Source organism: Falco peregrinus, chromosome 12 (genome assembly GCF_023634155.1).
Source record: "Falco peregrinus isolate bFalPer1 chromosome 12, bFalPer1.pri, whole genome shotgun sequence".
Lineage (NCBI taxonomy): Eukaryota > Metazoa > Chordata > Aves > Falconiformes > Falconidae > Falco > Falco peregrinus.
This window is the reverse complement of record NC_073732.1, coordinates 767,665-788,109: the sequence shown is the minus strand read 5'-3', so window position 1 is coordinate 788,109 and position 20,445 is coordinate 767,665. Positions and strand designations below refer to the sequence as shown.

Genomic DNA, 20,445 nt, shown 5'->3' with positions numbered 1-20,445 from the left:
GTGCCTCGCAGCCCCCACGCTTGGGGAGGGTGAAAGAAAAAAAGCCTCAACCAGCTCTAGGGCTCTGCAGGCAGGTGTGGTGACAGGCTTGATCTCTGGGGTGACAACACGAGGTCAGCAGTGTTTATAGCAGCGGGTTTGGCTCCATTTTGCTGCCCGTTCAGCCTCGAGCCAGGGCTCTATGATTAGAAAGTGCCTGTATTGAATGGGCAATGGTTTTCCCTGGTGACCTGCTCCTCGCACCCAGTCATGGCTGGCCAGGCTCTGGGCAAAGAGCAGCGCTCTGGTCTCCGGTGCAATTTGCTGGTGGTGGTGGCGGAGCTGGGGGAAGCAAGTGGGCACCATGCCCGTGCCCGCAGCCATGGGTCTGGCAGTGCACTGGGGGTGAGGGGCACTGATTGGAGTTCAAAATCGGGGCAGAGCACTCAGACAAGTGTCCTGAAGGGCACGGGGAGCCCAGGGCCACCGCCCTTGGCCAGTGGGACAATGAGATACCAGCACCAGTCTGCCAAGAGTGGCGGGCTCCAATAGAGCCATCCCCTTCTGGTCATTAGTGAGATGGTCCCTGCCCACCTCCCCCAGGGGACACAGCACCGATCCACTCCCGCTGTGCCGAAGCCATGGTTCAACGGGCCTGGCAGCTAACAACCTCCTTAGTCTAAGGATGCAAAAGTCTTCAGCCCAGGAGGGGACCTGCAGGGGCTGGGAAGCCAGCCCAGCTGTCCCGGGCTCTGGGGAGGAGTATGCCACGCAGCTGAGGGGCACTCAGGGCTCTGAAACCCCTCATCCCCCTCAGTGTCTCCTGGCTCAGCCCCATTCATCCCCCAAAGGCCGCGGGGATGGAGCAGAAGCCCCCAAACGCACACACACCCCAGCCCCACACCCTGGTGCCAGTGTGCAAGCACCCTGCTGAGCCAGTGCCATGCTGGGGAACCCCATTCCCGTGGGAGCCCCAGCCTGGCGCCAGCCCCGTCCTCCTGCTGTGTGTGTAGCTGTGGTTGCCTGCATGGAAATGGCGTCCCTAGCATAGCGTGTGTTGCTGTGTACACCTGGACCACTGTGGGCTTGCCTCAAATAAAGATGGTGATGAAATACCCGGCTGATCACTGGGGTTCCCCAGTTCCTGCCAGGTGCAGGGTCCCCACCTTCAGGAACTCAAACGGGGTGCCCAATGTGGGGCACAGGGGCTGAAGGAGCGTTGTCAGTGGCAGCATGATGGAGCAGTGCTCAACAGGAGCTGCAAACAGCTAAATTTGGAGCCTGCAATTTTTTATTTTTTTTTTCCCCTGAGTGGGCTCTAAATTTAGCAGGCACCGGTTGCCATCCCCGCCTCCCAGCCCTGGCTCTCCAGGGCCTTCGACTCTTCCCAAGGAACCCCTGAAGCCTCCCACCCACCTGCCCCACAGCTGAGCTCAGTCCCCATCGCCTCTCTCTGTGCCAGCTGGCAGCAAGACGTCCTGGGGTGCTGAGCAACCTCTGCCGGTGTGGCGCCACAGCTGCCTTGGGGCGCCGGTTGTGCCCAGCTCTGCGATGACCCGGCTCGTCCCCCGCAACCCGCTTTGCTCCCCAGCCCAGGTTTTGTGACCTGGCCACCTGTGTGTCACCTGCTAATTTTACCAGTGGGTGCCGGTGTTCAGAGGGGAAGTGAGAGCCCAGAATCCCCTGGGGGCAGTCCCCGGGTGGCAAGGACACCTTGTGCCCTCTGTGTGCTTCCCCCCACCCCATGCAGGCACTTGGTGGGCAGTGTATCCTGGCAGCCTCCCCCCTCCCCATTTCACCTAGAACACGATGGGAGACAAGCTACCTGCCATTACCAGCATCGTCCCTAGCAGGTGGTGTTACAGCCCTGAAGGACTCTGGGAGCTGATCAATACCCCAGCACTGACAGAGAATTTCCCAGCAGCAGCCTGGGAGACACACTCGGCAGCTCTCCCAGGACAACAGATGCAAGCCCATGACCCGATGCTGAGGATTTCAAAATGGTCAGGGCAGTCCCGTACCAATAGGCTTCCTAACCCCTGAGCATCTTCCCAGGATCTGAGCAGAAGGCTCCCGTCCTTCCCAAGCTGAGAACTATCCCTAACGCCAGCTGAGCACTATCCCTTGTTTTTCCCTTCTCCAGCAGTGATTTCCCACTCTCACTCCACAACAACGTGAAGCCTCCACACAGTTCATTTATACTGTGCAAACTGCTGCTTCCTCCATGAGCAGCCACTGGCAGGTCTCCATGGTGGGTCTCACCACCTTCGGTTACAGATGGGGAAACTGAGACACTTGACAGAGCAACACCGGGGCAGGAGGCCTGGCGGGAACCCACCAGCACAGCTCTGTCCTAAACTTGTTTTCAATCCTCTGAACTATTTGGGCTTGGTCTGCAAACCTGCTCAGGGGGATCCGTGGCCAGGGCAGCCCCAAAGCTCCTGCAGGTGGGAACTATTTTTCCTATGGCCTCCTCCAAAGAACCCTTCTCAAAGGCAAACCTGGCTCCAGAGTGCCTGCAGGGGACGAGCTGTCAAAGCCGCAATCAGGCACGGGTTAGCCCTGTGCCCGCAGGTAGACCCGTGTGATGCCACCTTGCTGGGGTCAAACCGCCTCCCAAGAAAGCAGAGGGGACCCCACAGCCTGTGCAGAGGACCCAGGTCCAGCCCACACGCAGAGGTTGCTGTGCGGCAGGTTCTTGGGCACGGCGTGCAGGGTGAGGCCAGAGCCGGCCTCCTGGGCTGTCCCCCCAACCCCTCGAGGCCGCCCGCCAAACCTCCAACTCCTACCCTGGGCAGGGCCGTGGCTCCTTTAAATCCTGCGCGGCCCCAGCCCCACCCGCCGGCCTCTTCCCCCTTCTATTTTTTTATGAATGAAAAACGTTCTCGCCGGAGTCATGCAAATCACTTTGCGCCCATTGGCCGTCTCCACCCCCGCCCACCCGGCCTGCCTCAATGGTGCTCGGCGGAGCGGCGCACGGGCGGGCACGCAGCGGCACCGCAGCCAATCCGACGGCGCGGGCAGCCGAACGGCGGCTCCCCATTGGCGGGCGCCGAGGGTAAACAAGCGCGCGGGGCGGGGCGCGGCGGAGGCCGCTGGCTGGGGGCTGTGGGCCGGAGCAGAGCAGCAGCGCGGTGCCCGGGCGCGGAGCAGCGCCTTACCCGGCCCCGGCTTCGGCGGAGCCCCGCGGCGGCGGAGCCCGCGGCGCCCCGGCCGGGTACGGCAGGGCCTGGCATAGCGGGGCCCGGCGGCAGGGCCCGGCGGCGGGGCGCGGCCGCAGCCGCAGCCAGGGGCGGGGGCGGTGTTTATGAATGGCGCGGGCCGCGCGGTGTGAATGGCGGGGGGGGTGGGGTGGGGGAGGGGGGGCGCGCGAGGGGGAGGGGAGGGGAGGGGAGGGGAGGGGGGCGGAGTTTATGAATGGGGCGCGCGGGGCGGCGTGGGAACGGGGCTGGCTGCGGCGCGGCCCTGCAGCGCAGAGCACCGGCAGGGGCGGGGGGAGCGAGGCGAAGCGTGCGTGGTGCCGGCCCCGGCCCCGCTCCCCCGGCGCGTGATGTCACGGCCGTTTCTATAGAAATTGGGTGACATCACGAGCCGGGGGGCTGCGACCCGCCACGGCAGGAGTGGGCCGGCTCCCCGGGGAGGCGCGGCGGCCCCGCACCCGCACCGAGCCAGCCCCGGGGGCGGCAGGGGCCGGGGCCCGATCCTGACCCCCATCTCCCCGCCAGCCGCGCACCTGCCGGGACCCGGGCCGGACCCCTCTTCCCGGGCCGGCGTCGATGCTGAGCGGGCCGGGGGCACTGCCCGCCTTCCCCGCACCATGGACGGCTTCTACGACCAGCAGGTTCCCTTTATGGGCCCCGGGGTAAGTTTGCTCTGTGCTCCCCCCCCGCCCCCACCCTGTTGGGCACCCCCCACCCATCCCCCAGCTGTGGGGACACCCCCATCCCCATCCCCGGAGGCTGCCACCCTCACGGGCTGCTGTGCCCTGCCCGTTGCAGAAGGCCTGCACAGAGGAGGGCCGAGGCCGGCCGGGGTCCGATAGGAAAAGGAAATTCTTGGAGACTGACCTGGCCCACGACTCCGAAGGTAAGGCAGGGCTGGCCCGAGTGGCCGTGGCCTCGCTGCGACCCTGTGAGACTGCTCTTCTTCTGTTTATCAGTTTAGAAATAACCCTGCGAATAATGGCAGTGTTATTTATTCTTCCATGGAGCGCATAAGTCTTTCACTCTGTTCCAGAGCTCTTCCAGGATCTCAGCCAGCTTCAAGAGGCCTGGCTAGCTGAAGGCAAGTCTTCACCTCTGCCTTTTGCCATGTAAAATGGCTCTGTGAGCATTTTTTTTTGAGAACAGAAAATGCCATAAACCCACTTATTTTGTTTGTTTTTTTCTTTTTTAGCTCAGGTCCCTGATGATGAACAATTTGTCCCAGATTTCCAGTCTGACAACTGTAAGTGATTGTTTTGGGTTTTCATTCTCTAGGGCAGGGGAAATGTTTGGGTGCCTGTGCAAAACCTTGAGCTGAGTTTGGAGCTGCTTCCTTGGGAAAGCAGTTGTTGCTGGGGCTGAAACCATGAAATCGCAGACTTTTGGGAGAAAGCACGTGTGGTTCGGGTTCATCGAGATGAAACTTGCAATGCCCTGTCTTTTGTAAGTGGGGAAAATCATAGCCAAATGCATGGAAATTCTCTAACTGATCTCTGGGCTCCTCTGAGACTCGCTGCTTGTTCATAGTAATGTTGATTTGCTTATAAATGCTCCTTTTCCTTTTCAAGTGGAAGCGAGAGCCCGTGCTGGGCTCCTTGGTTAGCCACAATCTCTGCAGTTTCTGGAGCTTTTTACAGTCCAGGCCCAGCGCTGTTGGCAAGAGCGGACCTGAGTGGTGAAACTTGAGCCGCTTTAAGCAGCATTAATCACTGGCAAGGCAGCGTGTTTAAAAGGAGGCCAGTGAAAATGCAGTCCCTCTTGAGTTGCATAAGAGCGAGAGTTGGTTCTGCGCCGCGGTCCATTGCAGGATGTGTTAGTGAGGGCAGGGGCTGGTGAATGGCGCGTGGTGCTCATGCTCTGGGGCACTGAGGGCTTGGTTGGAGGACAAGGGGGGACGGGGGAGGCATTCAGGATGTTTTAAGTCGTTACCTGGCAAACAGAAGTAGTAGCTTGGTGTTGGTGGCTGGGTTTTGCTGCTGAGCCAGACAGCTACAGGACTTAAGGTAAATCAAATTTAGCCTGCAGTCGAACAGATTTTTCATTCCAGCTTTGTCACAGCATGCAGCAGGGTATCTTCTCCTACAGTAAATGCATGTTAATTATTGCTCTTTGATTACTTGAGTGGGAAGCTTGCCATTAAACTGTTCCAGACAGCCCAAGTTTCAGATGCGCTTTTTTCCTTGTCTCCCCTGAGATAAAAGGCGAGCCCAGAGTCAGAAACGCAACTGGCTGTTGACATCCTAGCGCAGCCCAGCAGCTCTCGCTTGGAGCGGTAAAAACTGCAGCATGTGTGGGAGGGTGGCTCTTAGAGCTAAAGCTGTTTCCAGCGCCTTTTGGCAGTCTCTTGTTTCCTTGTAACCTGAAGAGCTCAGAGAGAAGAGACAAACTTTTCTGGGTGATCCAGGAAAAGGGCAGGGGGTGTGGGGGGCGGGGGGAGCATTTGGTTTAGACTCTTAAAATGTTCTCCTGACTTGCTCAGCCTCTGCAAACCTGGCATTGAAACAACTTTGTCACTTGAAAGGAGATCTCCCTGCATGACACCCTGCTGTAATAACCTTCCTTAACTTTCCAGGGGAAAGAAAGGAAAGGTTTCCCTTGCTGCTGTGGAAGGGGCTGTGCCAGCTGGGGTGGGGCTCAGACTGCGGTGAGGGGAACAGGGAGCCCGGCTCTTCCATACCAGCACGGGAGAGAGTCTAGCTTACAGCTTTCTGACCCAATCTTCTCATTTCCCTCTGGTCCCGAACCATGTGTGGTGTAAGAAGAGAGGGATGAATCTGGCACAGCCTCCCCCCTGCACCTGCCTTTGGCTAGCAGGGACATGCTTCTTTCCTGGGCTGGGGGGGCCACATCGGGGTTCAGTGTCCGTTAGCTCCCACGGGGAGGTAAATCCTTCGCAGGTCCATATGGATGTTTGCAGGCATGCGTTGGACCATTCCTGCAGTTGTGTAGCTCTGTGCCCTTTCCCTGAGGAAGCTGCTGCTTTCTTTTATTCCAGGCAAACCAGCTCTATCTCCTGCCCCGTGGTCCTGGCATACCCAGGGCCAAGCTTCCTCAGCACAGCAGCAAAAAGGGACAGATCAGGCTCAGTTTTGACCCTGTTGTCATGGGGAATGCTGCCATGTGTGCTGTGTTGAGTGTTGGAGATGCTCGGGAACACAGCATCATTCTCACCTTGCTAAAAAACCCTCATTGCATGGCAGCTGCCCGCAGCTCAGTTGCTGCCTGCTCACTGTGCCCGATTCTGTAGCTGAGGTCCCTGGCAGACGTGGGCTTAAAGTTGGGGCTTGGCAGCAAAATGCTGTAACACACCAGAGTGCGGTGGGTCGTGGTGTTGGGGAGGAAGTCCCGCTGGAGGGATGGAGAAAGCAGGGCTTCTCTGAATAAGGGATGTGTTGTTCTCTGCACCCTGGACCGAGCTGCAAGAGCACCAGATTTGGCGCTTATAAGCTACCCGAAGAAGTGGCAGGTCCTCTTGGGAAGGTGAGGAGGCTGCGGGTGACTCCTGCAGAGCTCACCCTGCTGCCCAGCGTGCCATGTTGCTTGGCCGGGCATAGATGTGGGTTTGCCTGCGGTGCTGTCCTAGGGGAGAGGGTATATGTACAAAGTTGTATCTTGATCCGTTGTTTAAATGACTGGGAAGCGATGGGATCGTGCTGGGGAGATCAAGTGCTGTGAGAGGCTTTGCCTTTTGCAGGGGTTTGCTCCCAGGGGACTTGTGGCCCCCTGCACAGGTGGCGTGTGGCTAAAGCCATGGGCAGTGCACGAGTGGGGTTTCTTGCACGCCAAAATGAGAGCAGGAGGTTTGTTTCTAAGGAAGGTTTGTTTAAACAAAGGAAAGCAAGAGCCTGGCTTCTATTTCTGGCTCTTCTCCTGGTGTGACCTTGGGTGCGTCCTGTAATGCTGGGGGATGGAGGGGCAGGCGCGGAGCTCAGCTCCCAGGTGATGGCTTGAGCGGGTGCCAAGGTCCCCAGCCAGTAGCTGGGCTTGAAATGGTGGTTGGGTTGCCTTCCCCATGGCTTGGGCAGCGGGTGCCGCTGGCAAAGCCAGCTTCTTCCAGGCTTGGCTTCTGAAGAGGGAGCAACCTGCCCTGTCCCCCACCAAGGATTCACTCGCAATTCAAGGCCCTGAATGGCTTTGAGGTGTCACGTTTCCCATGGGAGACCTCTTGGCTGAAGATGGATGCTTTGGGCATCTCCACCTTGGCTGGTGGTATGGCACTGAGGGTGTATGCCTGAACAGCACACCACCTCCCCCCCATCTTCCCCTCCCAGTTATGCTGCCTTGGTTGCCAAGCACACATGGCTGGTCCCCTTGCCTGGTCTCCCCAGGGCCCTTCTGTCCCTGGGCGCTAAAGCAGCCCAGAGAGGGGTTGTTGGGCACCATCAGTTGCTCTTGCTGCTCCTGTGGCTCAGTCCTGGTGTGGGTGTGCTGAGGCGTGTTCTCTGGCCCCGTCTATAGTTAAGCTGTTCCCCTGCCTATTTGTACATGTTTATTTTTTTTTTAGCCTTTAATTATGGTGCTGAGCACAGGACCGGAAAGGTTAAAAGTGCTTGTGCACCCAGTGTGCCTTAGAGGCACTGGGTGTTGAGGCAGGGCATCTCCTTCCCCAGGAACCCTCCTGCCACCTTCCCCGCTCTCCCTGCCTGGCTGCTCGCTGCTGGGGTCCCAAGCCAGCTCCTTCCTCCCCAGAGCCACCGGCCTCTGTGCCCCCTTGGCTCCCGCCACCGGGCGCTCTGGCCCACGAGCTTGGCGGCGTGAGCGCATCTTGCCCAGCAGCGCCGGCCAGCCCCGTGGTGTTTGTGTAAGGAATCCAAACGTTGCACTAAGTCTGGGCTTGGCCAGCTGGTCTCAGTTAGGATCTTAAGGCTTGTTTCCCTTTTCTTGAATGGCAGCTCTAAGCTCTGGGGAATTTCCCCCCCCCCCCCCCCGCCCCCAGCCACATGAATGGAGCGCTCCAAACTGTTTGTGAATGGAGGGTGGTGCCCGCTCGGAGACTTTTTTTTTTCTTTTTTTTTTTTTTTTTCCAATGAATAACCAGACCCCATTGTACGACTGGCGGAAAAAACAACCCGCTCCAACAACACGGAGCCTGTTAGGGAGAAACATGCTCGCGATAGGCAGCTGGAACCCTTCCAAAGCCAGTTCCCCTTTGCTTTCCCGTGGCTCGTGGGGCGCCCGGGCTTTGCCGCCGCTGCGCCGGCCCCCCGTTAAGGCTAGAAATGCTGAGAGTGGCACAACCTCGCCGTGGGGGGAAGGAGGAGGGGGATAAATCCGGCTTGGGAGCGGGTGGAAGGCGTGTGAGGGGCTGTGCTGGCTCAGCGCTGGGCTTTGTGTTTCAGATCTTCCGGGGGGGGTATGCCCTTGGTACCAGCTGTGCTGGGCCCTTGCCGGGGGTGGGGGGTGGGGAAGGGGCACTGGTAGAGAGGGGAGTCAGCAGCTCTTTAAAGGTTTTGACAAATTAGGGGAGCAGCTAATTACCTGGCAAGCTGTGAACAGTTGTCCTGGAGCTATTTGCTCCTCTCCACTGTGTTTCGGCTTTGCATGAAGCTAATATTCCACTTCCGATTAGTCTTGGCTCTCCTCTGCAGGCACTATTTAGGTAAAGATCTTTGAGGCGCTTTCCCTTTCCTAGAGCACCTGCTTTTAGAAATTAATTAGGTTAAGTATATATTACTAGGTTTAGAATTATATATAGTGAGTGGGCTTGCAGGGGGCTGGGAAGAGTTTGGTTTTAGTGGGACCTTTGGCACTTGAACTCATACGATTGTGAGACCCTGGGACTGGGTCCTCTTGGATTACTTTGGCTGGGGGAAGGTGGATCCCATCTAGCTGCTTGCTGACTCTCTGGCCAGCTAATCGGGAACTGGGTATGTTCCTGTGAGGGCGAGTGGGTCACTGTGTCCTGCTTGCAAGCTCTCAGAGCTCCAGGCTGTCAAGACCCCTCGTTCCTCTGCCTGTGATGCCTGGGCTCATCTCGCCTCATTGAGGGGCTTTTGGCCCAGCCTGGGCATGTGTCTCATCCATGGCTGTTGTCAAGCTGCCTGTTCCCCTCTTACCCTGTGCTGTTCCCCTCTTGGATCCCAGTGGGAAACATCTCCCCCTCCGTGAGCAATGTCTTGGGCCAGTGGGACTGTCCCGGGACTGTCCCAGCCCTGCCCAGCCCTGCAGAAGTCACCCTGCCACTCCAGCTTGTCCACCAGCATGTCAGGGTCTGCTTGGGCACCATCCTGCCATGGGTTGGTTGCCTGATGTTCCCAGGGGGGTAATTCAGCACCTGATTCCGAAGCCAAGAGCACCCAAGCACACCAAGCTCCCCGGGGGTCAGCACCCCCCCACACACACCTCCTGTGTGGGTGAGCCTGTATGCTCCTCTGTCTTGTTGCAGTGGTCCTGCATGCTCCACCTCCGGCAAAGATCAAGCGGGAGCTGCACAGCCCTTCCTCGGAGCTGTCGTCCTGCAGCCACGAGCAGGCCCTCTGTGCTGGCTATGGGGACAAGTGCCTCTACAACTGCTGGTAGGTAGCATGGGAGTGGCTGCTGCCTTCAGACCCCTTGGGTTGCAGTGTGGGGACTAGTCTTGCTTGTCTGTCGCTCTGCCACACAGAGATGTCCTTGGTAGCGTCACCATCAGCCCCCGGCCCCTTTTCCCTCCACAGTGCCTATGACAGGAAGCCCCCTGCCGGGTTCAAGCCATTAACACCGCCCGCCACGCCAGTGTCTCCTGCGCACCAGGGATCGGCCCTGCCGCCGCCGGCCTCAGCTGTGCAGGCAGCTGCCCATGGGGTGGCGGCGGCCCCTGCCCCGCACCCGCTGCAGGAGCAGAGGCAGCAGACCTTCGCCGTGCCACGGCCGCCTCACCCACCCATGCACATGCCAAAGATGATGTCTGAAAACCAATACCCCACCGAGCACAGGTAAGGCTTCCCCTGCCCAAGCGAGCACTGGTGACTTGCGGGTGTTTATGGAGACTTTCGCCCTCTTGAAATGGATAGGTGGCCTCAGCATGGGGAAGGAGGAGGGATGTCCGTCCCTTTGTCCCCATGCTGCGGTTGCAGACTTTGGGCCCGGCATTGCTGCCTGGGATCCCCTGTAAACCAGTGTGGCAAAATTTCTGCTTCCCACTGAGATCTCATGGCTTTTTCCCCCCATAAGGCAGCTGCCTCCTAATGCGGACCCGTTCTTCCCAGCCCCAGGGACACCAGGCAGAACCTTTGCCTCCACCTTGAGAAAGGCGAGGGAGGCAGAGGCTGCCGCCTGCATCCATCCCTGTGGCAGCGGGTGATGGTGCTGAGTCAGGTCTCCTGCTCTTTTCTCTTCCACCTGCTGCAGCTCTGCCATCCAAGCTGAGCCCTGCTGGGCTGGGGAGCTGCAAGCATCCCTGTCCTGCCCCCGAGCACCCTTGGGCTGAGGGTTGCTCCTTGGCTCGTCTGTGCATCACATGACATCCCTGTGATTTTTGGGGCTGTGGAGGGTGAGACCCTGCTCCCTGCTTCCTCTCAAAGTTGTGGTTTCATCTCCCATCACCCCTGTGTCCCTAGAGGCTTTGCCGGTCCTCTCCCTCACCCCAGGCTTGCCCATGTTATCCGTAGGTGGCATGGCACAGGTTGCAGTCGACCTCCAGCTTTGCTTGTGGCCTCCTGGATTCCCTTTGTGGTGACGGCTGCCTGTGTGTCCCCTATGGGCACGGGGCCGGACGTGGCAGCCCAACAAAGCCATACAGCTGGGCCATGGAATCTCTTGTGATGTGCCCGCAGTGGGCAAGCATCCCTCCCCAGCAAAGCAGGGCACTGCTCCAGGCAACCTTCAAGCTATGTGGGGGGCTGGCCATGACCCCTTGGGAAGCTCCATGCCAGCGTGGGGCTTGGGTTTCACTCAGGAAGGGCAGAGGGACACGGCTCGGAAATGGAGTAATCCCAGCCCGGCAGCTGGGAGGGCTCCAGTTACAAAGCCAAATGGTGTATGGCTCGCTGAGAGGAGCCAGGTGCGGAGATCAGAGATCGCCTTTCAAGGTGCTGGAGGACGAGGGGATGCGGCAGCACCCCCTCGAGATAGTCCTTTGTCCACTGCCACCAGCAGAGACCATGCTGGGACTCAAGCCGGTGGTGGCAGCACCCCAGAGCCAAAAATAGTGCTCCCTGCCACAGAGTTCAAGGTTTAATCCCAGCTGCACAGGCGGATTAGTGGCCGGCTGGAGCTGCGGAGCAGATTTGGTTTGCGTAAGCGCCTGCCTGGGTGCATCATTCCCCAGGCCCCACAGCTCTGCCCACCACACCGGGGGGAGATTTTACAGGTTTACAGAGATATTACTGTCGTGGGCTGGGGTTTGTATCCTGTTCCCACTCCTATCCAGATATCCCCACTGCAGCACCACGCTGCCATCACCTGAGGTGCACAGCACTTTACCGTGGTGACCCACGTGCTGTCCTGCTTCTCTGGCAGGGGGTCTCCAGTGCGTGGAGGGGGCCAGGGCTCTCTTGCAGCCCACTCGGTCCCCATGGGACAACTCCTCGTGGTGGTCATGCTCCTGAGGAACTGTCCTAGCCTGCTGCGGGTGGGACACAATGCCACCCAAAACCACCCTGGGCTGAGGGCACCGAATGAGCATCAGGGTCCTGGTCTGGGGTGGCAGCATGCTGGCAGGGCTGACCTCACCACCCCTCGCTCATGCTGTGTCCCTCTTCCCTCCAGGTTTCAGAGGCAGCTGTCTGAGCCCTGCCACCCCTTCCCACCACAGTCTGGGGTCCCAGGGGACAGCCGCCCCGTCTACCACCGGCAGCTGTCAGAGCCCCTTGGCCCTGCTGCCCCCTGCCCCCCTCAGGGATTCAAGCAGGAGTACCATGATCCGCTCTATGAGCACGGTGGCCCCGGCCTGCCTGGCCCCCCTGGCCACGGCTTCCAGCCCCCTGTGGGCATCAAGCAGGAGCCCCGGGACTACTGCATTGACTCAGGTGGGTACGAGCTGGGGGGCAGCTGGATGCCCGGGGGCGGTGCGGGTTACATCAGCAGCAGCCGGGGTAGCAGGGCCATCTCTGCCATCTGCAGCTCACAGACAGCGTGGCAGGCACAGGGTTGAGCCTCGGGCAGCAGGTGCCGCATCACCCCAGGGCTTCTGCAGCGCCAGGCTGCTGCTTCTCCTGGTTTCACTGCCCCCCTTCCTTTTTCAAAGCAGGAGGGATAGAGCAGGCATTCACCAGATGCTGCGTGGCGTGGTCTGTGCCATAGCCGCAGGCTGGGGTGCCCTGCAGTACCCGGCGGGTCCCCCTGGAGCCCTGGCCTGGAACCAGCTGTGATTTCTGGCTGCTGGACCCCACCAGCATCACGGAAAAATCCTCTAATCGCCTTAGGACCTAAAAATACCCTGACCTCGGGATGGAGGGTGGCACAGCTGAGCAGATGGCAGGGGAGGCGCAGCGATGCCTCCCTTTCTGGAGGGCCAGAATAACATAGTGAAAACCTGAGCTGACTTACACCTTTCTGCCAGTGCTCATTCCAGTGCTTCTGCCCTCCCAAATTTGTACTGGTTTTCCCCAAAACTTAGGGGGTAGGGGCTGGGGGTGGGTGTGGTAGTTTAGGGGGAGATGCCTGGACTTGGCTGTAGGATGTGCTGAGGGATGGGAAGATGCTGCTGAGTGCTTGTTGGGACCCACAGGATGCATGTCCTTAATGCCACCTTCATGTCCCTCACAGAAGTGCCTAACTGTCAGTCCTCGTACCTGCGAGGGGGTGTCTTCCCCAGCAGCCATGACGGTGAGTGTGCCCCAGCCTCCTCCCGCTCATGGGCATCCCTGGTGTGTCCCATCCCATCCCTCTCTCAGGGTAGGCAGACCCCCCTCGTGGCTGGCAGAGCTGCTGGGCACCCTGAAAACGTCTGTGAGGGCCCACACGCGAGCAGCACCCGTGCTGCTGCTAAAAATAGGGCCTGTGCCATGCAGCCACCGGCCCCCGCGAGTGTGCAGCACTGCGTTGCATAAGCTGGGACAACATGGCCAATGTAGCTGCTGAGAGTTTTGGTTCCCCCATCTCCCCAGGGTGAGAGGGTGCCAGAGCTGCATGGCATTCACCTGGCAAGCCAGTGCAATGCCACTGAGATAGCTGGGGATGAGTCTGCTCATGGCACTGGGGGATGGGGTCCTGGTGCTGGACTGGGCCAAGCCAGGGTTTTTCTGGGGTCTGGCTGGGGTGGTGGAGGGGCCCTGTGCTCACAAAAAATCTTCTTCCTCCCTAGGATTTTCATATGAAAAGGACACACGATTGTATTTTGATGACACATGCGTGGTACCAGAGAGGCTGGAGGGTAAGAATTCACCCCCAGAGGAGGCCTGGGGGGTGACCAGGGCTCATGGAAGGGAGGTCTGGGGCCAGGCTCTGCAGCAGTTGGCTTTTAAGGCCATGCTGTGCTGGCATGCTGCTCTTGAGAGCTGCAGGGCATTGTCCCATGTAGCTGCTTGGCATCACTCTCCAGCCCTGTCCCTGCCACCCACCCTGTGCCTTGCCTGCATGCAGCACCATCCCTACCACCCCTCCACTCTCCAGCCCTGTGGCCTGATTCTGCACGGGGGCGTCCCACACAGGGGTGAACCCAATATTGCCGTCCATGTCCCCTGATGGATGGCACAGCCTGGGAGAGGGGCAGAGCCAGGGCGATTAGTCAGCTGTGTCTCGGTGCGGGCAGGTAAAGTGAAGCAGGAGCCCACCCTGTACCGCGAGGGCCCTCCATACCAGCGGCGTGGATCCTTGCAACTCTGGCAGTTTCTGGTCACCCTCCTGGACGACCCCGCCAATGCCCACTTCATCGCCTGGACTGGCCGGGGCATGGAGTTCAAGCTGATCGAGCCTGAAGAGGTACAGGGGCATCTGGCGTGCTGGGGCTGGGGCTGCAGCCCTGGAGTGGCTGGGGGTGAGCCTGGGGCGCAGGGTGCGGGAAGACCCTTCCCACACAACACAGCAGCTCATGCTCATTTGAAGTGAGACACAGGGGCAGCTTTTGAAGGCAAAAGGGAAAAGCCAGCCACTCATCCATGCTCAACAGCTGTACAAATTTGCCTTTAATCTCCTCTGCTGCCTCTTGGCACGACACGTGCTTTGCTTCTGGAGGTGTCGGGGGCCACCGGCCTCTGTATGCCTCGGATGTCTTGCTGAGACCTGCTGCTCAGCCATGGCTGTGTCCCTCCCAGACGGCTCCGATCCTTTGCCCTGGGTCCCTGGTGGCAGCTCTGTGCCGGCGTGGTGCTGTGCCCGAGCCCTGCAGCTCTGCAGGAGGCTGACACAGAGGAAGGAGCTGTTTGGGCAGTAATTGAAAGCAGCTGTAGTGCTGAGCTGCGCATTGTGGGTAATTACCCATAATATCTCTTATGCAGTGCATGGAAATTGTGGTTTTTTGAAGTGTCTTTTTTGGCAGGCTCCCCTAATCAAATGTCTTTTGATTCATCCCCCGGTTTGGCAGCGGCAGCATTGTGGCAGCCAGCGCTTGGAGCTGGAGCTTTGTCACAGCAGGCGGGGAACTGCTCTGGGACTGTGGTGACATTTTCACCTCTGTCTGCTCCAGCCCCCAGAAACAAGCTCCTACCCCATGTTTCAGTTGTGATTTCCCTCAAGGATCCAGGTCCAAGCCCTGGCTGGAGCCTTTATGGTGCTGCCTCTCTCCCCACAGGTAGCACGGCGCTGGGGCATCCAGAAGAACCGACCAGCCATGAACTACGACAAGCTCAGCCGCTCCCTGCGCTACTACTATGAGAAGGGCATCATGCAGAAGGCGAGTGACCCCATTGCCATGGGGAAGGGGAGCAGAGGGTGTCACCATCCTCTGCTGTCACCCCAACATTCTGGGGCACAGGAGGAGTGGGGGCTAGGTCCAGTGTCAGTCATGCTGTGTGTGTTATTCCCTGGGCAGGGGGGAAGGTGCAAGGCACCTCTCATGCCCTCCTCCTCCTCGCAGGTGGCTGGTGAGCGGTACGTCTATAAGTTTGTCTGCGACCCTGATGCCCTCTTTTCCATGGCCTACCCCGACAACCAGCGCCCTTTCCTGAAGACGGAGCCAGACTGCCCGGTGCCCGAGGAGGAGACAGTGCCACTGACGCACTTCGAGGACAGCCCAGCATACCTCCTGGAGATGGATCCCTGCAGCAGCCTTCCCTACGCGGAGGGCTTCGCTTACTGACTCGGCCAGCTGGCAGAGCCACGAGCACTAGCGCATCTATGTTGGGCAAATACGGTTTTCTAAAAAAATACTTGTTGCTGTTCACGAGGAAAAAAAACAAAACAAACCAACAAACCACATGCGCGTGCACACAAATTGGAGGAATCTAAAATGCCCCGTGTGTGCCACTGCTGAATTCCCACCCTTACTGTCCAAGGGCTAGTGCGTAGAACTGTCTGTCGCTGGCACCTCCTGCCAAGCATCAGCATGATGTTTTGGGGTGACGGGAGCTAAAGACGCAGTCTCTGACCTAGGCCCCGTTCCTCGCAAGCACCGCGGGGACTGATGGCTCCAGCAGCGCCCCGGGACTGGGCTGAGCCAGCATGGCTGCCTAGCCAGTTGTCACGACAATCTGCTTTGCATCAAGCACAATCCGCGTAGCTGCCTTGTGTGGTGGAAAGGGCTTTGATTTGCACAGAGGAGGGATGCGGGGGAGCCACCTGGGCCAGCACCCCGGGGCTGATGTGCGCAGCACCCTACCCCAACCCCGAGGAGCCTTCTGCCTTCTTCCTGACCCTCTCCTCCCTGCCCCACTCTCGTGATATAACCTGAAATAATGCTTTCCTAGCCCCTCAAGGTCCTCTCTGTGCCCCTCTTACTCCTCAGCTCTGGCTGTGGGCCATGGGTTGCATTTCAAGGGAGGGGAGACCCTGACACTATCTCCCTCCTTTTTTTTTTTCTTTTTTTTTTTTTTTTGAAGTTTTAGCAGGAGAAAAAAAAGAGTTTCTAAACTGATTTTTGTAGATTTTTTGTATTTTAAGGTAAAGCTATTTTTTGCAGACTGGCTGCTGTTCCCAGAGTCCCTGAGGATGCCCCCCTCCGGCTCTCCTCCTAGCATGCTTGTGGGGGGAGCCCTTGGTGCCTGCAGCTCCCTGGGATGGTTGCTGAAGTATCTGGTCCACTCCATTTCACTGCTTGAGTCCTCTTTCCTGGGGGAGCTGGGGCTGAATACCGGTGCCAGCTCAGCTGCGCTCTCCCCTTGCTTGGCACGGCCTCGGAGCTGGGCTGTAAGGCTGTGGTGGGCAGGGAGGGTGGGGTCCCTCACCCCTCTCCTGGGTACCCTGCTGCACCTCTTACCACTCCTTTACCACTCATATATCCATATCTGCCTATCCCCCTACTTCCACTGGCTACATGTTTTTGTTGTAAATGCTGTATAGGAATTTTTTTTTCTCTTAGTTAGCTTTGGTTGAATCTTTTTTTTTTTTTTTTTTTGACTGATTAATTCTTTTTTTTGGGGAAGTATGAAGATTAACTCTGGGTAGACTCGGTTGCTTTTGCCATGGTGGCTGCCGTGGCCTGTACCTGTGGGGAGCGTTTGGTTGTGGGAGCCCAGCCCTGGGGACAGGGTTTTAACCATTTGCTCAGTGTGGCAGGTCTACAGTGCAGAAGGGGTTAATCTGAGGACTGATTCGAAATAACCTTTACTCGAGCAGGGCTATGTATCTCCTGCAAAGCTGCATTACATTCTGTACTGTGTACAATAAAGGATCTTGCTTTCTGTTCCTCCCTGGGCCTCTGCTTTGCCTGCGCCAGGGGCCGTGGCCTGGGCTGGGAGGCAGCCATGTGTCCTTTGTAGGAGCTGGGACCAGGTAGGGGTCTGGGTCACCAGGGCAGGGCTGCCCTCTCCCCAGGCTTGGGGCTGTTGCTCCTGCATCTGGATGCTGCTATGGCTTTCACAAAGCCAATCTGGTGAGACGATCCGTTTGAAATGGTGCCATGATTTAATATTGCCTCTTCCCGAGGGTTTCTCAGCTAGCGGATCTGGCTGCCTTTTGTCTGCTTTGCTCTCCCCTGGAAACCCAAGCTCCTGCCATCAAGCAGGGCTAAAGCTGGTGGGGACCCCTCAGTGTTGTCACCCAGAGAGGAAAGCCCCTTCAGGAACATCTGGCAGTAGTCCTCCAGCATTCACTGGCCCCATTTCTAGGCTGGGAAATATCTCCATGGGGCAGCAAGGTCTGCGAAAGACTGAAGGAGGTGGGTATAGGGCAAGGGCTGCTCCACAAGGACTTGACTGCTGAAGGGTCTGTGTTTCCCCTCACAGGCTGCAGAAATTAGAATTGCCTGGTCACGATGGCCTCTATTTTAGTTAGTCAAAGCAGGTTGAGCTGGGTGGCCATGGGCTCCCAGCCCCATCCCTCTGCTGGGTGGTGGCATGATGCTGCTGGAGACACTGGCAGCTCTTCTCTTGCAGGCTGTTTTCACAGCCCAGGCAAACTCCCTCCCTAGACATGACAGTGGAGAGATGGAAGGTTCTTATGTGCTGTGATGCTCTTTATATACTGCACCTCACCTCAACCCACACCTGGCCACCAGCCATGTTGCTAATAGGTCCTTAAGCTGCTCTTCTTTCATCATGCCTGAAGTGTTAGGCTGAGCAGAGAAGCATGGCTATCTCTTATCCTAAGCAGGGCAAAGCAGTCCCCCGAACACTTAGCAAAACCAATTCACCTGGCATGAAGCCTTCTAGGAGTTAAATCAGCTACTCGGCCCCTGAAGACATCTTGCACTCCCTTAGGAGCTCCATGGCACCAAGCCTTGGTGTTTTGGCAAGCAAGTCCCTGACTGGTGCTCGGGTAGGTTCTCCAGTGTGGGCAACCTGTGGCTATCTAGCAGCAGGGAGACACTTGGGTGGGGAGCAGCCCTCACTGTGCTGGGGCCAAGGGCTGCAGCAGGACTGCTGGGCACCACAGCAGCAGCACTGCCCTCACCCTGCACCCACACAGGGCTCTCAGTACAGTGAAACCCCCCAGCCCAGGCACACAGCCATAGCCCATGCCATCCTCCCAACCCCATCCCACTTTTGTTGTCTACAAAGCTTTGTTCTCTGCCTAACGTCACAAAAATCAAGTTAAACAAGAGGGGAGGCAAAAAACCTTGCTAGCAATCTGAGCCCCAGACAGTGCCCAGTTAATCCCACCTCGATGGGGATTTCAGCAGGCTGAGTCCCAGTGCTCAGGACGGAGCACAGGGAAATGGGGCCACCGGCAGTGCTGCCGGCAGGCAGATGGCCTGGGGCGGCAGGACCTCAACTGAGTGGCACAACAAGTGTGTGGGACCAGTTATGGATGGCAAGGATGAGCAGATAAGGCAAAGCCTTTCAAAGCCTCATTGAGCAGTTTGTCACGCCACAACCCAACTGGCCCTGCAAATCCTGCTGTGGGCAGGGCTGGGGGCCCCCAAGAACAGCCCATAGGCTGCTCTTGCTGAAAGGTGAGGATAGGAAAAGAGGCATTTGGTTTTTTTCTATTCCAGCCTGTCAGTGTGGGACAAAAGGGTTTAGACCCCAGAGGGTTTGATACCACACTGGCTTGTAAGTATTCAGGACATCAAGAATTTGCTCTTCATTTGATCGTGCTGCACATCTCACCTCCCTCTGCTGCACACAAGAAGCTTTTGCTCCGTGCAGAGAGGATGGAGCTGCCTTGGGTGCATGGTCCCATTCATACCCCCTCCCGGAGGGTGAGGGACAAGCCACAGCTGCTCAACATCCTGCCCGCAGTCCCCCAGGAACAAGGCCAAGAGCTCCCAGGCAGCCCAGAGACTGGGGTAGCATTTGCCAGGAGTTGGGGAGATGGAAGGGGAAGCAGGTGGAAAAACTTCCCTGCCCCCTGCACACCTCCTGCCTCATCAACTGCTGCTCCAAAGCATGGGGATGAGCCCTCCCTGGCCACACTCTGGCATGCAGTGGGATGGGGAGCCAGGCCAGGGAGCACTGCCGTGGCCGCTGCCACTTCCCTCCAGGACCACAAATGGCCAGGGCCACCACTGCTCCATCCCCAAGACTGGCTACCTTGGTCCCCTCCTTGCACACCCCAGCACTGTCTGCCTTCCTCCCACTCCTCCCCGGCTGCTGGGGAGGATGAAGAATGAGCAGAAAGGATGGGAAGGATAAAGCAGGATTCTGGGGAAGATTCAGCCATCCAGGCCAGGCAAAACCATGGTGCTGGCACTGGCCTCTCCAACCCTCCAGATCACAGCTTCCACCTCCTACTCAGGACATGTGGTAACAAGGCCATTGTTGATTCAGGGTGAACAGAATCTGCGATACTGTGTGAGCAGATAATAAAATGGAAGCTGGTATTAAATGGGGATAGATATTATTTTCCTATTTTCTTCTCTTTATAGTCTGAAAATGTGCACCAAGTTATTCCCTCCCTGGAATAAGAGCTCAGTTTTGCTAGATAGTCCAAAAGCTGTTCAAATGAGAGGTGCATGTCAAAAACCACTGGGAAAAGAGGAGCCCGTAAAAGGGAGAACATCATTACAGCCTTTTACACATCCATAATTCACCGAGTGTGTTTCTACTTTCCCCATCTCAGAAGGATATAGCTGGATTGGAAAATGTTCAAAAAGCAATAGAGATAGCCAAAGGTCTACCATGGCTCTTATAAAAGAGCGTATAAATAGTCTAGCACTTCCGTCTAGGGCTGGATTTGTGGCTCAGGGACTTCAAATTTAATAGTCCATGATGGAGTTTTCCAGCCCTGACTGGAAGAGCATTTGTGGGAAGAATTACTGCCCACGCAACTTGCTCTTACGGCAGCAGGCAGGACCAGCAAGCCTGGTGCAACTGCCGAGGCCAGAGGTGCTGTGTGGTCAGTGATGGCTCCACACAGGCAGCAAGATGCAGCTCCCTTTGCCCCTCATGGTGGCCTCATACCTGGGCTTTGCAGCTTGTGCATGCAGCTGCTGGCTGCCCTGGCCAGGGAGGTAGGTCACATCACAGCAACTCCTCTCTTCCCTAGCTCTTCAAACACTTGATTTTTTCAGTAAGTGGGTTAATTTGGTTTTTAAATACCTGGAGCAACATGAGTAGCTGCATGTGTGAAGCCAACATCAATATGGGTGAGCTCCAGGGGGGAAAAAAAAAAAAAAAAAAGCACACATTTGGGCTGGTGAGTAATGAAGTAATGAAAAGGTGAGGCCCACCCACCCAGCAGGTATTGGACTATCACACCAGGCGTGCAGGGCACGAAGCTCCCTTTGCATCAGCCTGGCACCACTTCCTGGATATCCACCTGCTGCTCCTGGCCACCATGGTGTTTTGTGGCCCTGTAGCACAAC

General features: G+C 57.8%; 1 protein-coding gene across 1 annotated transcript; it reads left to right on the top strand.

Annotated features, from left to right (window-relative positions):
• Nucleotides 1-3,082: 3,082 nt before the first annotated feature.
• Nucleotides 3,083-16,887, top strand: ETV5 (ETS variant transcription factor 5). Its single transcript, XM_055817424.1, has 13 exons — nt 3,083-3,196; nt 3,705-3,841; nt 3,978-4,065; nt 4,216-4,263; nt 4,375-4,425; nt 9,568-9,697; nt 9,839-10,096; nt 11,871-12,130; nt 12,870-12,929; nt 13,408-13,476; nt 13,855-14,024; nt 14,833-14,934; nt 15,118-16,887. The coding sequence occupies exons 2-13, from the start codon at nt 3,797-3,799 to the stop codon at nt 15,337-15,339; spliced, it is 1,503 nt and encodes a 500-aa protein (XP_055673399.1). The 5' UTR covers nt 3,083-3,196; nt 3,705-3,796; the 3' UTR covers nt 15,340-16,887.
• The last annotated feature ends 3,558 nt before the right edge of the window (nt 16,888-20,445 follow it).